Source organism: Pongo pygmaeus, chromosome 8, assembly GCF_028885625.2.
Source record: "Pongo pygmaeus isolate AG05252 chromosome 8, NHGRI_mPonPyg2-v2.0_pri, whole genome shotgun sequence".
Classification (NCBI taxonomy): Eukaryota; Metazoa; Chordata; class Mammalia; order Primates; family Hominidae; genus Pongo; species Pongo pygmaeus.
This window is the reverse complement of record NC_072381.2, coordinates 102,964,968-102,982,318: the sequence shown is the minus strand read 5'-3', so window position 1 is coordinate 102,982,318 and position 17,351 is coordinate 102,964,968. Positions and strand designations below refer to the sequence as shown.

The window sequence follows — 17,351 nt, the reverse complement described above, 5'->3', positions numbered from 1 at the left end:
TACTGTATAATCCCTAGTAGGGAACCATGTCATAAAATATATTGACATTTCTGCAACAAAGAATCACACTAAAAGGAACACATCATAATTACCAATAGCTTCCTATCAGTGTAGGTTCAGGTCAGGTTTGGTTTCAAATGGGTTATGAAAATACTTTTGGTTTTCAGAGCATTGGGACTTTGGAAATGAGGACCTGGATCATCCTTTACTAGGGAGAAATAGCCCCAGGAGCCATGTCTCAGCAACTCTGTGGAAACAGGTTTCCTTGCCCTCAAAATTCAGTTCCTACCTTCTTTGTCTTCCTTCCCCCAAAGAAATGGACAAAAAAGGTCAGAACTGCATTTGTTATTCATACATTTGTGTTGATTTAAATACATTACGTACAATTTCTACAGTGGATTAGAAGAACAACATGGGGCAGCAGCACTCTCGCAGCCCAGCCTCCATTCCCTGACACTGGAGGCAGGGCCTATGGCTGGCAGAGGGACGGTGTTCCACGAGTGCCACCCAGAAGCCTCCCCCGGCATTCTGGGCCCCTGGCTCTTCCAGAGTCCACATTCAAGGCAACCTGAGCACAGGCCTGAGGGAGAGTGGAGAAAGGCCGGGAAAGGATGCCCATACTCTTGCCTGCCAGGCCCAGGACCAGCTCGCTCCTACATTGGACCCAATTTCCTTCTGATCACAGAGCTGGTCTGGATCAAGACAATGTGGAGATCTGGCATGGAGGCCGTGGCCAGGTGAGGCAGCCGGGCTCCCTATTAGACCCCCAGGCTCTCTTGAGCACCAGATGGGTGCTTTACCAACAGTTTGGGGTAAAAATGTCTACAGAGAGCTATGCACACCTGGGTCCCCTTCTGGCTCCTACAGTCAAGGGGCAGATGTTCTCTCAAACATTGTTCCCAAGGCCAGTGTCCGAGTCAGCTGCATGTGATTGTCAGGGCTGGGGCTGGGGCAGGCAGGCGAGCTGTACCTTCATCCACAAGACATGCACATCGGGCTCTCAGAAATTCTTCCTGTCAGCCAGGTGGAAGCCCGGGACAAGTGGGCTCCTGGTGGCTGGACTGGAAGGGGGCCGGCGGGGACCAGCCTGGACCAGCTGACCAGAGGGCTGCACATCTCTGCTCTGCAGCCGGGCAAGCAGAGGACACGCAGCCATAGTCTTCACTCCCTTTCTTTGGTTGTTTTTCAAACCTTCAAGATAGTTACTTTCTGAGGTTGACTGACCAATCGCAAGGTGCCAGAATTGTGAAATGTCCAGTAGCACAGGGCATGAACACAGCTGCCCCTCCAGACACAGATGGCACCCTTTTTACTCCCTCCTGAGGCCGTACTTTGCTTTGGTGTAGAAATGGCTCAAACACCTGGCAAGTGGGGGTGGGGAGTGAGGCAGCAGGGGAAAAGACACATGGAAGCAAGAAGATACACACTGAGCTGGGCAGGACCTGGGACAGTTTGAAGCCCTCTCTCCTTTGGGCCCCACCTTTCTCAGGGAAGCCATAGAGAAATCGGCCTAGGACAAGTCAGAGAGAAAAGGGAAACTGCCACTTACGAGGCAGAATCCATGTCCTGTTACTTCCACCAAGCAGCAGCGGTAACACAGAAAAACGTCCAAGAACCTAATAGCCTGTCCTCTTAGAAGCCAAGACTCATCCCAGAACCCTTGCAGAGACCCACTCCAGAAGACAAACTGAACTCTTACATCAAAAGAGTTGGGGGAAAAAAATTTAAAACGACAGGAACAAATGAGAAGATTGGGACCAAGGACTCAGGAAGCAAGGTGGGATACATTCACCCATAGACAACTTAGCTCCCGGCATACACTCCGTCTGCATGGATCACTTTTACATGCTGGGAGTCAACTTCCTATTAAAATATAAATGCTAAGACTAGCTCTTCCTGCCTCTGCTTGAGAAAGAGACAAGCTGTAGGCCAGCAGAGAGCAGAGAGGTTCTCTGTGATTGTGTGCGAAAGTGCTGGCGGGGGTAAAGCAAAAACCTCCCTTCCAGGAGAACTGTTTGGAGGCTTGCAGCCAGCGCACAGCACTGGTTGGAGATGGAGGAGGCTTGGCAAAAACCCAAAAGAAAGGTGTGGCTTCTGTCTGTCCCAGTGCTGTGGTACTGCGAGTCATCCAGTTGCCTTCTGACGCCACCTTGGCTCATGGGAGGAAGCAACTGCAAGGCAGCTGAATGTCAGGTCTATGCAAATTTAGGCCTGGATTAAAGGTTTCTGACAAGAGATGACCCGGGGTTCTGCTACAAGCATTTAAAGTTGTTTTTGTTTTGTTTGTTTTTCTGATGCAGAATATAATAGGGAATTGCAATAGAGCAGGGTGTCAGGGAAGGAAGGGACTGTCCCAGCCTGCCACCAGCAGATGCTGGAAGGGAGATGTTCCTTCCCAGGCATCTGGACTATGTGCATGGAGCTCCAGCCTCCCCCGCACTCGGAAGGGCGAGGAGCACTCACTGTTCCTGATTGTGCTTCTCCCTGTGGGTGGAAAGCCCTGAGCTGGTTGGCAAGCAGAGAGAGGGCTCTTAAAGGTGCTGCTCTCCACCGGCTTCTCTGGCTTTTCCTGCACCCCACTCCCCAGGCTTCCTCCCACCAGTCTCTGACAATATTTCCTCTGCCTGCCTCTGGAGCTACCACCATGAAAAGAAGGGCTTCCGGCTCTGAAAGCTCTGTGTGTAGGACTCGCTAGAAGACCGCTGGTGGGAACGGGCTGTCTCGACAATCACAGGTGGCATCTGGACGAGGTGCAGGGGACTCTTGTTGTCTTTCAAGGCCTGGGTCAGATTTAAGATCTGCAGTGGGAAAAAGGAGATGGGTGAGGGAGAGGCCTCAGCATTCCAGATCTGCCTCTGAAAGGAGATCAGTAGAAAGGACTCCTACAAATCAATTTTTAAAAACACCAATGGAAAATCATGCAAATAGGCTATTTACCAAAGTAGAAATGAGCAAAACAGAAAATGGAAACCTCTCTAATCATTTAAAAAATACAAATGAAAACAAATCCTTTATTTTTTTGCCCTCCAGTTAGTAAAGATACAAAAGCACATCTCAGTTGGGGAGAATTCAAAAAAATAAACACTTGCCAGGCATGCTGGCTCACACCTATAATCCCAGCACTTTGGGAGGCTAAGGCAGGTGGATCACTTGAGGTCAGGAGTTTCAGACCAGCCTGGCCAACATGGCGAAACCCCGTCTCTACTAAAAATACCAAAAAAAATTAGCCAACCGTGGTGGCACACGCCTGTAGTCCCAACTACTGGGGAGGCTGAGGCAGGAGAATAGCTCGAACCCGGGAGGCGGAGGTTGCAGTGAGCCAAGATCGTGCCACTGCACTCCAGCCTGGGCAACAGAGTGAGACTCCGTCTCAAAAAACAAAAAGAAAAAAAAACACTTAAAAATTAACAGATCCTAACCTGGCCAACATGGCGAAACTCTGTATCTACTAAAAATACAAAAAAATTAGCCAGGTGGGGTGGTGCACACCTGTAATCCCAGCTGCTTGGGAGGCTGGGCATAAGAATCGCCTGAACCTGGGAAGTGGAGGTTGCAGTGAGCTGAGATCATGCCACCGTACTCAGCCTGGGCAACAGAGCGAGACCCTGTCTCAAAAAAAAAAAAAAAAAAAAAAGAACAGATCCTCTGACTCGGCAATTCCATCTTTAAGAAACACTAATGGATACGCATAAAACATTTAGTTCCAAAAAAATATAACATAATATTGTTTATAACAGTGAAAAGATGTAAATTAGTTAATAATTTAAGGGATAAGAAACAATTATCCTAAAATATATAGAAATTTAACCAGGGAACTATCAAATATATATATAAATGTATTGGCAAAGAAGCAATCACCATGTTGTGTTAGATGCAAAGGACAGCAGAAAAGGAACCAGTGTTAGATTGTGACCCCACTTTTACTTTCTAAATTCTATCTTCCTATCTATCTATAGTGTAGAAAAAAGTCTGGCAGTTGGCAGTGGTCATCTCTGGGTCTCAAGAAATTATAGGTGGTTTTGGTCCGGGCATGGTGGCTCACGTCTATAATCCCAGCACTTTGGGAGGCCGAGGTGGGCAGATCACAAGGTCAGGAGTTCAAGTCCAGCCTGGCCAACATGGTAAAACCCCATATCTACTAAAAATACAAAATTTAGCCAGGCATGGTGGCGCATGCCTGTAATCCCAGCTACTTGGGAGGCTGAGGCAGGAGAATCGCTTGAACCCAGGAGGTGGAGGTTGCAGTGCGCCAAGACTGTGCCACTGCACTCTAGCCTGGCAAGAGAGCGAGACTCCATCTCAAAAAAAAAAAAAAAAAAAAGAAAGAAATTATAGGTGGTTTTAATTATTTATTGTTGTTCATCCCTATTTTATGATTTTCCTACAAAGATGATATAAATGTAAAATGTAAAAAGCCAGCTCGGCGTGGTGGCTCATGCCTGTAATCCTAGCACTTTGGGAGGCCGAAGTGGGCGGGTCACCTGAGGTCAGGAGTTTGAGACCAGCCTGTCTCTACAATAATACAAAAATTTTGAGAAACCCCATCTCTACAAAAATACAAAAATTAGCTGGGCATGATGGCGAGTGCCTATAATCCCAGCTACTGGGGAGGCTGAGGCAGGAGAATCACGTGAACCCGGGAGGCGGAGGTTTCAGTGAGCTGAGACTGTGCCATTGCACTCCAGTCTAAGCGAATGAGCAAGACTCCATCTCAAAAAAAAAAAACAAAAAACAAAAAGTAAAAAGCCAACATTTTATTTGGATTCTCCTTCTAACACTATCTCTTCGTCATCTTTTTTTTAAAATAAATGTTTTACTTTGGAATAATTTTAAATTTAGAGAAAAGTTGCAGATAGTACAGAGAGTTCCTATATAGCATTTGCCCAGTTTCCCCTAATTTTTTTTTTTCTTTTCTGAGACAGGGTCTCACTCTGTCACCCAAGCTGGAGTACAGTGACACATTTATAACTCACTGCACCCTCCAACTTCTGGACTCAAATGACCCTCCCAATTTGGCCTCCCAAAGTGTTGGGATAACAGGCATGAGCCACTGAGTCCAGTCCTCACCATCTTTTGTCAGTATTTTACAGGTATTTCAGTTATGTGTCCATGAGGACACAGTTTCTCCTCTTTGTCAAAATTAGTATCACCACCATTTATCTTCTCTGGTAGGAGAGTACAAAAGCTGAAGGTGTCCTATCTTCTCTCTCTCTCTTTTTTTTTTCTGAGACAGAGTTTCACTCTTCTTGCCCAGGCTGGAGTGCAATGGCACAATCTCGGCTCACAGCAACCTTCACCTCCCAGGTTCAAGCGATTCTCCTGCCTCAGCCTCCCGAGTAGCTGGGATTACAGGCATGCACCACCACACCCAGCTAATTTTGTATTTTTAGTAGAGATGGGGTTTCTCCATGTTGGTCAGGCTGGTCTCGAACTCCCAATCTCAGGTGATCCACCCGCCTTGGTCTCCCAAAGTGCTCGGATTACAGGCATGAGCCACCACGCCTGGCCCTATCTTCTTTAAAACACTAGATGTTGAAGATTTCATGGCCAGGTCACAGAACATGCGGGGGTAAGCTAGGCTGCACCCTGAAATCACACAGACACACAGCCCTCAAGCCACAAATATCCTCTTACACAACTGCTGCCTATAAAGGGGCAGAGATACACCTGCAACAGGGGTCATTTGTTACCCTGTCGGTAACAAATTTCTTTTTTGCTTAATTGTTTTGGTACTTGCCAGCATCCTATACTGTTCCAAATAGTCTTAAGCACAACATCGGGGTGAAGAACTGAAAGGAGATTGTGGGAGTATCTGGGGTAAACATGTCAAATTGTCTACTACTTATTTTCAAAAGATTTGGCAAAAAAGAAAATCTACCTAGGGAGAGAGAGAAATTAAATAGATATTATTCAGATACATCAATGGATAATACGTAGACATATGAGATAAATCTGGCTAAATATAACAACTTTAGAATCTAGAAGATCCCATTCTTTCAACTTTACTGAGATTTGAAAATTTCCAAATTAAAAAGCTGAAGATAAGCCTGGAACCAGGACTAAAAAGAAAGGAGAATAAAGAATTTAAAAAGAAAAATTATTTTTTAAAGTTGAAGAAAAATTATAGCAGTCACATAATACTAAAGAATAAATACTATCTTTGAAAATGTTGGGCTGGATGTGGTGGCACATGCCTATAATCTCAGCACATTGGGAGGCCAAGGCAGGAGGATCGCTTGAGGCCAGGAGTTTGAGACCAGCCTGGGCAACATAGTGAGACCCCACCTCTTAAAAAAAAATTACCCAGAAATGGTGGTGCATGCCTGTGGTCCCAGCTACTCAGGAGGCTGAGTGGGGAGGACTTCTTGAACCTAGGAGTTCAAAGCTGCAGTGGTCTACGATTGGGCCACTGCACTCCAGCCTAGGTGACAGAGCATGACCCTGTCTTTAAAAAAAAGAAAAGAAAAAGAAAATGTTAAACAGGCTTTCTCTCAGACCCTAGATTCTTTAACTCCTGGTGAGAAGCCTTTAAATTGAGTAACAACTTCTATCACCTGACTGTGTCCCTGTGGGGCCTCTTCACTCTTTCCCTACATCTCAGGGCCCTTGTACTACAGCCCATCCTGCGATAATGGCTCAGCTATGTAGACAGGGTTATGACCTCTTTTCTCTGTGCTTTGTCAGATTTCTGTAGTGCAGAGGACCATTTTGCTTTGATGTGTGAATGGTAGACAGGTAAGCACATGAGTGATATACTGGCCCTGTGCATGTTGGAAGAAGCTGGATGGTCACCCTAAGGTAGTAGGCACTCTAGGTTACAAGATACCAAAAGCTCCTCTGAAGACATTAGGAGCACAAGATAGAGAGAAACAAAACTGCACTACCCCAACCTCCCCTACCACCCTGAATAATGGCTCTATCTGAGTAATGGGAGAAGGGTTGGCAAGGGACTGAGCTGGGATGGAATTAGATAAGACATTGCAATATGGACAGAGGCGCAGCCTATATCAACTGGAGAAGCCAGTTTATTCCTTTATGCTGAGTTCCATAATATCTGAGTCTATCACGTGGCTTTTAATGTTTCCAAAAATTCTGCCAGCCTAATTGGGCCCTTACATTACTTGGGAAATGTAGGAATACCATGTTACTGGTATTCAGACAGCTACAATAATTGTAGTTCTTAAAACCTCTGTCCAGGCCAGGCTCAGTGGCTCACTCCTGTAATCCCAGCACTTTGGGAGGCCAAGGCAGGCAGATCACCTGAGATCAGGAGTTTGAGACCAGCCTGGCCAACATGGTGAAACCCCATCTCTACTAAAAATACAAAAATTAGCCAGATGTGGTGCCATGCACCTGTAATCCCAGCTACTTGGGAGGCTGAGGCAGGAGAATCACTTGAACCTGGGAGGTGAAGGTTGCAGTAAGCCAAGATCGCACAACTGCACTCCAGCCTGGGTGACAGAGCGAGACTCTGTCTCAAAATAAAAAAAAAACCTCTGTCCAACCCACTTCTAGGGAAAAATGGGCTCAGCAAACCCAGGAGGTGCTGTCATCAGTGGTCTTTAGATAAACGGCAGGAAGAAGTAAATGCAGAATTAAGGCTGAGAAGATCCTCTTGCCCTTTAAAGATGGAAGAAGCTGAATTTTCTGTGTACAAAAATCATAATCCTAACAGCTATTAATACTACAAATTGAGTATTTCAATATACCAGGTACTACTGTAACTGTTGCAAATCATTTATCTCATAATAATTCTGTAAGGCGGGTACCACTATTATTATCTTGAGACAGGTTCTCACTCTGTCCCCCAGACTGGAGTGCAGTGGTACTATCTCAGCTCACTGCAACCCAGACCTCCCAGGCCCAAGCAATCCTCCCACCTCAGCCTCCTGAGTAGCTGGGATTACAGGCATGCGCCACCACACACGGCTAATTTTTATATTTTTTGTAGAGATGGGGTTTCACCATGTTGCCCAGGCTGGTCTCCAACTCCTTAGCTCAAGTGATCTGCCCACCTCAGCCTCTCAAAGTGCTGGGATTACAGGTGTGAGCCACCATGCCCGGTCTCAGCTACTATTATTGATCCCACATTAAACATGAGGAAACTAAGGGAAGGAGAGATTAAGTAACTTGCCCAAAATCTCACAGGTAGTAAATGGCAGAGCCAGGCTTCAAAAACCCAGGCACTGTGACCACAGTTTGTACCCTTAACCACTAGGTCATCCCAACTCTCTTTAAGAAGACTTCAAAGTGATAAGCATAATACCAGTAGCCTACAGAGTTTTCAAACCATTTTTCAAGCATTTCTTTACTATGCTTTGGAAGATCAACAATCCCCTTGGTTTCCTTAGCTCCTTTTGAAGGTGAAGTGGAAGGAGAAGGAATAATGTAACTTGTACCTATAACAACAAAATTATAACCATAATCAATATCTGAGTGCTTCATGTGCCCAGTACTCTTTTTATTAAACGCTTGATAAGCATTATCTCGTGAAATCCTCCAGCCAAATGTGCAATGTATTATTACTATCCTGTTTTATGAACAAGAAAACAGAGGCTTTTGCCCCAGGCCACAGAGCTTCCAAGTAGTGAAGCAGTCTGGCTTCAGGGCCCAGATCTTAACCACCAAAACATACAGCCTGCCTTGAGCAACTCTAGGACAGAGAGCATTAGTTTAATTACCAATGAATTACCTAGCAACTAGCATAGAGATAAGTGCACACTAAGTGCTTCATTGAGCACTGGATACCAGGGAAGAGGTGGGAGAACTGGGAGGGCCACCTTTCCTCTCCTAGATATTAAGGTAGAGCCAAAAATAATGTATATAACAGACTAAAAAAAGGTGTAAAACACGGCCGGGCATGGTGCCTCACGCCTGTAATCCCAGTACTCTGGGAGGCGGAGGCAGGTGCATCACTTGAGGTCAGGAGTTCGAGACCAGCCTGGCCAACATGGTAAAACTCCGTCTCTACTACAAATGCAAAAATTAGCCAGGCGTTGTGACTTGCGCCTGTAATCCTAGCTACTTGGGAGGCTGAGGCACAAGAATTGCTTGAACCTGGGAGGCGGAGGTTGCAGTGAGCGGAGATCATGCCACTGCACTTTAGCCTGGGTGACAGAGTGAGACTCGGTCTCAAAAAAAAAAAAAAAAGGGTGTAAAACACAAGCTTCAAACATTTGCTCAACCTGAGCACACAACACTCCCAGAGAGACGCCAAAGATACTGGGAGGATGTCCCAGGCTTACCTGGCCCCGCATGACAGCAATCTGCTTATGGAACTGGCCCCTGTCGAAACCAGGATCTTTCTGCAAAAGAAGACCAGAAGGAGATGGAACCTGTGTGAATGCCTCACAGGAACCCATTTTCTCCCCCAGTTAGAAACTTTCTAATAAGGAAAACCTGCATAAGGTTTCTGCAGCTTTGTGAAGTCAACTACTCCCACAAGAACTCCCTGCTTTACAGATGAGGAAACAGAAAACAAGTCAATATCTTTCTCTACATCTCAAACTCTAGGCTCCAGTGCTCCATATTAAAATGAAAGCCCTGCAGATACATTGCAGCCACATGATGCACAGGAGAGACACATCAGTGTGATTTCTCACCCCTGCCCATTTCTCTCAAACCCATCCAAACCAGGTCCTGCTGTCCACATGTGGAAATCTTGCTATTCATTGGCTGACTCAAGTCAGAAAGGTGTTAGCCATTTCCTCTTGGCTTTTGTCAGGACCAATTAAAAAAACCATTAAAAATTCCTTCTTCCATATGATAATAGGGCTGAGGTTCCCAGGGCTAACCTTGAAGAGTTCATATAGGTCCTCTTCCAAGTCCTTGACGAAGTTAGGGTCCGATATCTTTGGAAGGATCAGATCTTTGATCTCCTGAGAAAATGGGACTTTCGCCTGGGGCAACCAGGCCCAGTAAAAAGGATCTGAAAAGAGGAAAAGCCAAAGGCAAAGCTGGTGTTGGAAAAGTCCCTGCTTATCTGTGTCCTCTACTGGTCAAGGCACTTTCTAAAGGAGAACCCCTCTTCCCTGATATACAACAGAAACAAAAACTTACAAGTGCTCTTAACTGTAAAGGTTACACAGCTAGTCAGTAGAGGAACCAGGGTTCAAACCCAGGGCTGCCTAATGTCAGAGCTCTTTCTCAGACATTACGTGACCTTCCAAGATGCAAGGTCTAGAAGCAACTACTTGCCACTGAGACACTGAGATGGTCCTTCTGAAAAAGAAGACTAATGCTGCAAAAGGGGCTACTGACTCCCTATGTTTATTTCTCCTCCTTTCCAGAAGCTTCTCAGTTACAACAGGGTAGGAGATGGAACAAGGAAGACAGAACACTGATAGGCAGCTTATATTTAGAGGCACAATTAGAATAAATTATGGAAAGACAGTCCTCAGATAACAGAAAAAAAAAAGATATTTCAGGAAATATACACTAAAACAATAAAACAACAAATTAAAAAATTTAAAAAGGGCGGGCGCGCTGCCTCATGCCTGTAATCCCAGCACTTTGGGAGGCCGAGGCGGGTGGATCACAAGGTCAAGAGATTGAGCTCATCCTGGCTAACAGACTGAAACCCTGTCTCTACTAAAAATACAAAAATTAGCTGGGCATGGTGGCAGGCGCCTGTAGTCCCAGCTACTCGGGAGGCTGAGGCAGGAGAATGGTGTGAACCCAGGAGGTGGAGGTTGCAGTGAGCAAAGATCACGCCACTGCACTCCAGCCTGGGCGACAGAGCAAGACTCCGTCTCAAAAAAAATAAATAAATAAAAAATAAATAGCCCTCGGCCAGGCGCAGTGGCTCACACCTGTAATCCCAGCATTTTGGGAGGCTGAGGCAGGCAGATCACCTGAAGTCAGGAGTTCGAGAACAGCCTGGCCAACGTGGTGAAACCCCGTTTCTACTAAAAATACAAAATTAGCCGGGCGTAGTGGCGCATGCCTGTAATCCCAGCTACTTGGGAGGTTGAGGCAGGAGAATCGCTTGAACCCGGGAGGTGGAGGTTGCAGTGGGCCCAGATTGCACCATTGCACTCCAGCCTGGGCAACAAGAGGGAAATTCCATTTCCAAAAAATTAAAAAAAAAAAAGACAGTCCTCAGAAAGAACGAGAAGAACGCAAAGAGACAATGAGAAAACTCATCTTTATGCTTCTAATTTCTAATCAGCTTTATGCTTGTAATGGGAATCATAGAAGACAAAAATTAGAAAAACAGCTTACATTATGAAATAGTTGCCATATGCCAGCCATTGTGTTAAAGTGCTTGAACTGCATTATTTCATTAATTTTTAGAATAATCCTGATAGAGACATCATCTCCACTGCACAGTGAGAAAATATACTGAGCAAGGGAAGAGCCAGACCACCATTGTCTTGAGACTTACATGCCCTCCAGGAGTCAGGATGCTTCAGTGGGAAGGCCAGCCCATTGTCTATGGCAGCTACCTTGATAACAGGCTCCTTCACCACCACCCAGTCTGTGTCCTGAAGAGCAAGGAAAGACTAATGACTAAGGAAACCCATCTCCCTCAGGCCCTTCCAATTAGTGGCAAAGCAACTCATCCCAATTCCCTCAAGAGAACAATTCTTATTGAACTTATCTTGAGCTACTCTCTGAACTGGCTTCCATGTTGTTATATGAACTTAGCACATTTTGATGCCTCTGACCTGGCTCTTGTTCAAAGTTCAAGAGTCCTGTTCTTATCTTAGAAAAGGTACACTTCCCCAAGAGTTGCTACAGTCATTGGTAAGAAGGATAATGACAATAATAAAGATAACTATAAGCCATTCCTCCTAGGGAAAGAAAATGAGAATCCTGAAAGCAGAACAGAAGAAATAAAATCCATATCAGTTGGCCAAGGTCCTTTTGTGTGGACCTTGACTCAGATGTTACTTCACTGGTGACAACTACATTTTCCAGCAAGAAAACAGAGCCTCGGAAGATAACATCTGGCTGCTCTTGCACAAGGGAGTCTGTTCTCCTGCTTCAGTGGTGCATGAAAAGGAAAAGGACAAGAGATGAATGTAAAGAGTGGGCATGTCACCTGTGACAGCCCATGTCAGAGACAATCACTATGTGGCTCCATGCTTCAGGTTCATGGGTGCCATCACAGGAACAAGAACTGTGGTTCCAGGATGCCTGAATCTGAATCCCCTGAGATACCTTATTAAATGTGCAGAATCCTGAGTTTTACTCCAGACCTGATGAATCAATCAATTTCTAAGGGAAAGGCCTGAAGAATCTCTGTACTATTTTAAATAACTCTTCAGAAGATTCAGGCACAAAATTTGAGAGCCACTATTAGAGAAAGTAAAAAAGTTATAAGGAATAAAAACCCCACCCTGGGCAACGTAGCAAGACCTCATCTCTACAAAAAATTAAACAACTTTTGCGCCTGTAGTCCCAGCTACTCAGGAGGCTGAGGTAAGAGGACTGCTTTGAGCCCAGGAGTCCAAGGCTGCTGTGAGCTAGGATAGCACCACTGCACTCCAGCCTGTGCAACAGAGCAAGACCCTGTCTCTTTTTTTTTTTTTTTTTTTAAATTTTTGAGACAGAGTCTTGCTCTGTCGTCTGGGCTGGAATGTAATGGCGTGATCTTGGCTCACTGCAACCTCTGCCTCCCCGGTTCAAGCCATTCTCGAGTCTCAGCCTCCCGAGTAGCTAGGAATACAAGCTCCCACCATCATGCCTGGCTAATTTTTGTATTTTTAGTAGAGATGGGGTTTCACCATGTTGGCCAGGCTGGAACTCCTGACCTCAGGTGATCCTCCCACCTCGGCCTCCCAAAGTGCTGGGATTACAGGCGTGAGTCACCATGCCCGGCCAACCCTGTTTCTTAAAAAAAAGAAAAAAAGAAAAAAGAAATAAAACCAATCTCACTCTGCCCCAGGCAGCCTTCTGCTAATTTTGTAAAACATGCAGACTGAACAGTGATAGAGAAGTATGGTGGAGGATGAAAGGAATGAGAAAGGAAAGAAAGTTACAGGAGCAGCTTTTTCTAAACTTATGTTTTGTGGACTTGCGGTCTGTTGTGAGAAAAGTGGCTCATGGTTTAAAAAGGGTAGAAATCAAATTTAAATAGGCTTGTTTAACGTAGTACTTCTCAGACCTTTACTATGCTACTGTGCAATATGAAGCTCAAAGAAAGGAACAGAGTACATAATATGTTCCAAATTTACTTGACCCTTTCTTCATGCTATTCCTATTAACATGTGTCAGTAGGATGTCCTTGAAACACATATTGAGAAAAACTATACCAAATATTAACCTATTAATTTTAAACATATGCGACCCCCGATTCTTCTGAACTTGTATGAACTACATCTCTGACCATTTTATGTGTTTCTATATTATGCAAATACTCTTCATTCTCTTTAAGATTTATCTCAGTCTCTTACCCGAGAGCTAGAACTATCCATTGGACAGTCATATTTAATCAGCCAGTTGTCATTGCCTCGATCTGTGAACAGAAATATAAAGTTAGCAGAAAAAGGGGGGATGATTTTCAATTTTTGTAATGGTGGACTAGGTATTCTGGACACTCGGACTAACCCTTCTACTGAGAATGACTACAAATGCTGGATAAAATATTTTTAGATCTCTTTTAAGGTACTGGAGATTTTAACAAGACCACAAAGAATTTAAGAGTGAAGATACGGGAAAGAAAGGAAATCCATGGGAGGAAGTGGAACCCAGCACTGTGGCTTCTTTTCCCCTAGAGCACCTGCCAATTTGGAAAGAGCTGGCTAAGAGCTTGAGAGGTAGAACAATTATAAGAGCCTTGTGGAGCTAGATAGAGAGACAAAAACTATAATCCAGTGACTGATCAGGGGTAAGGGACCCTCGTATATCATCTATGCTTTGGGTTAAGACCTGAAGCACTACACTTTGGAAATACACTAAGCTCCCCTCAACACCTGAAATTAAAGTGATACTGGATTGCTAGTGCCCTAGATGCTTGCCAAAAGAAATCTTCCTCCAGACAGGATTTACAATGACATCTCAGGCCTTCATACAGCTCTACGATTTCTGATAGGCAGTATTTGACAATGAAAAACAACCAGGTACACAAAGAAACAAGATGACAGGAATAAAAACAAAGAGAAACAACTGAAAATTAAAACAGATCTGTAGAGGCTCCAAACAATAAAAATATACAGACTTTAAAATGTTCACAACAAAATCCTTAATATGTTTAAAAAGATAAAAGTCAAGATTAAGAATATCAGCAGAGGCTGTACCTGAAATCCCAGCATTTTGGAAGGCTGAGGAGGCAGAGAATCACTTGAGGCCAGGAGTTCAAGACCAGCCTGGGCAAAATAGCAAGACCCCATGTCTAAACAAATTGTAAATAAGATTAGCCAGGTGTGGTAGTACGTGCCTATAGTCCCAGCTACTTGGGAGGCTGAGGCAGGATAGCTTGAGCCAAGTGTTGGAGGCTGCTGCAATGAGCTATGATCATACCACTGCACTCTAGCATGGGCAACAGAGTGAGACCCTGCCTCCAAAAAAAAAAAAAAAAAAATCAAACCTGAATTTGATCAAGCCTTTAAACTCAAGCAGTAAATTTACAGGAAACACAGAGAATGGAGGATGCCAAATCCACAATGTGGAACTTCTATAGGGCAAATATCCAGTTTCTTCAACAAATAAAAGGCAAGGGGAAAAAAAGATGTGAAAGTTTCCCTAAATTGAAGACATTTAAGAAACATATTAACCTGGCCAGTCACAGTGGCTCATGCCTGTAATCTCAGCACTTTGGGAGGCTGAGGTGGGAGGACTGCTTGAGCCCAGGAGTTTAAGACCAGCCTGGGCAACATAGTGAGATCCCATCTCCAAAAAAAACAGAAAAGAAAGATATTAACCAAATGTAATATGTGGACCTTTATATCATAATTTCAACAAGCCAACTATAAAAATCATTTTTTTATGAGACAACTGGGGTAATCTGAACACTGATGGGACATTAAATACTGATTATACTGAAAAAAAAAAAGTCTTTATCTCTTCAAGAACATATGGAGGTATCTATGGATGCTATAAAATGATGTCTTAGATTTGCTTTAAAATAATCCAGCAGTGGCCGGGTGCGGTGGCTTACGCCTGTAATCCCAGCACTTTGGGAGGCCAAGGTAGGCAGATCACGAGGTCAGGAGATCGAGACCATCCTGGCTAACATGGTGAAACCTCGTCTCTACTAAAAATACAAAAAATTAGCCGGGCTTGGTGGCGGGCGCCTGTAGTCCCAGCTACTCAGGAGGCTGAGGTAGGAGAATGGTGTGAACCTGGGAGGCAGAGCTTGCAGTGAGCCGAGATTGGGCCACTGCACTCCAGCCTGGGCGACAGAGTGAGACTCGTCTCCAAAAAAAATAAAATAAAAATAAAAATAAAAAAAATCCAGCAGTTCCAGTCAAAGCCTTAGTTGAAAAAAAAAAAAAAAAATCCAGCAGGGATGGGGGTAGCAGGAAGTGAGACCTTACATAATAACTGTTGAAGATGGTAACAAGTACACGGGGTTTATTATACCAGTCTCTCTACTTTTGTGTATTTTAAAATTTTCCTACTAACCAGCTGAAAAATTATTTTAAGTAAACTATGGGTCAGAGAAGAAATGAACAATGAAAATTAGAAAATATAGCCTCCATCTATAAACTGAGAGGATAAAAAAAATTTTCAGTGTATTTTATAATGATTGATTACAGTGAAAAAAAACACTTGTAAGATACACCTAAACTATGCTTAAGATGAAATTACAGTCTGAAGTGCATATATTAGAAAAGAAGAGGCCGGGCTCGATGGCTCACACCTGTAATCCTAGCACTTTGGGAGGCCAAGGTGGGCAGATCACAAGGTCAGGAGTTCAAGACCAGCCTGACCAATATGGTGAAACCCTGTCTCTACTAAAAATACGAAAATTAGCCGGGCGTGGTGGCACGCACCTGTAGTCCCAGCTACTCGGGAGGCTGAGGCAGGAGAATCACTTGAACCTGGGAAGTGGAGGTTGCAGTGAGCCAAGATCACGCCACTGCAATCCAGCCTGGGCGACAGAGCGAGACTCCGTCTCAAAAAAAAAAAAAAGAAAAGAAAAGGAAGGGAAAGGAGAAAAGGTAAAAATCAATACTCTTAGAGAGGATTCTGGGAAGATGGTGGAGTAGGAAACAACAGAAATCTGTCTCCCCACGTGGACAACAATTGTAGTGGCAAAAATCTGTCTGATGTAATTATTTTGGAGCTCTGGAGTCTATGGAGGGCCTGCAACTTGCAGGGAAAAGCCTGGACAGTAAATTGTGGTTAATTTCATTCAATTTTGGCTCTTAGCCCCACAAGCAGCTACCCATCCCCCACCCTTCAGCCACATGGCAGCCAGATGTGCACAAGTTGCAGGAGCAGCTTGCAAATAGCTTGAGCGTGTCAAGGTGGGCAAAAAGGACCCTAACATCATAATGGTGAAAGACTGCAAGGTTTTCCTCTAAAATCAAGAACAGTGAAAAGATGCCTGCTTTTACTTCTATTCAACATAGTACTGGAAGTCTTAGAGCACTGAAGCAGGAAAAAAGAAATAAAAAGCATCCAAATTGGAAAAAAAAAAGAGGGAAAATTATGTCTGTTCATAGATATGATTGTGTATGTGCATAACCCTAAAATTTCCACACAAAAAAAAAACTACTAGAACTAATAATTCAGCAAAGTAGCAGCATATAAAATCAATCCACAAAAAAATCAGTTGCAAGCCAGGCGCAGTCGTTCACACCTGTAATCCCAGCACTTTGAGAGGCTGAGGTAGGAGGATTGCTTGAGCCCAGGAATTCGAGACCAGTCTGGGCAATGCATTGAGACCTTGTCTCTACAAAGAATTTAAAAACTAGCCAGGCGTGGTCCTCACACCTGTAGTCCCAGCTACTCGGGTGGCAGAGGTAGGAAGATCACTTGAGCCCAGGAGTCCGAGGCTGTAGTGAGCTATGATTGTGCCACTGCTCTTCAGCCTGGACAATAGAGCATAACTCTGTCTCTTTAAAAAATAAAACTAAAGGCAACAGATTGAGAGAAAATATTTGCAAATTATATATCTGATATGGGATTAATAGCCAGATATACAGAAAACTTTAAACAAATGTATAGAGAACTCAACAATAACAACCAAAAAAAAAAATTCAAAAATAGGCAAAGGACTTAAATAGACAACTCCAAAGAAGATATATGATTGGCCAATCAGCACATAAGAAGATGCTTAACATCACTAATCATTAAGGAAATGCAAATCAAAACTATAAGATAACATCTTACACCCATTAGGATGGTTACTATCAAAACAACAGAAAACATTCAGCAGAATGCAGATTAAATATGAA

The 17,351-nt window shown here is 44.1% G+C and overlaps 1 protein-coding gene across 1 annotated transcript in view; it reads right to left on the bottom strand.

Annotated features, from left to right (window-relative positions):
- Nucleotides 1-330: 330 nt before the first annotated feature.
- The window catches only part of PI4K2A (phosphatidylinositol 4-kinase type 2 alpha), a 35,001-nt gene continuing 17,980 nt past the window's right edge, over nucleotides 331-17,351 (bottom strand). Inside the window, exons 5-9 of the mRNA XM_054435464.1 lie at nucleotides 13,401-13,462; nucleotides 11,387-11,486; nucleotides 9,795-9,928; nucleotides 9,246-9,305; nucleotides 331-2,798 (exon numbers count right to left, since the gene is read on the bottom strand). Of these exons, the coding sequence (XP_054291439.1) occupies nucleotides 2,637-2,798; nucleotides 9,246-9,305; nucleotides 9,795-9,928; nucleotides 11,387-11,486; nucleotides 13,401-13,462 (518 nt within the window). The 3' untranslated portion in view covers nucleotides 331-2,636. The remainder of the gene's footprint in view (nucleotides 2,799-9,245; nucleotides 9,306-9,794; nucleotides 9,929-11,386; nucleotides 11,487-13,400; nucleotides 13,463-17,351) is intronic.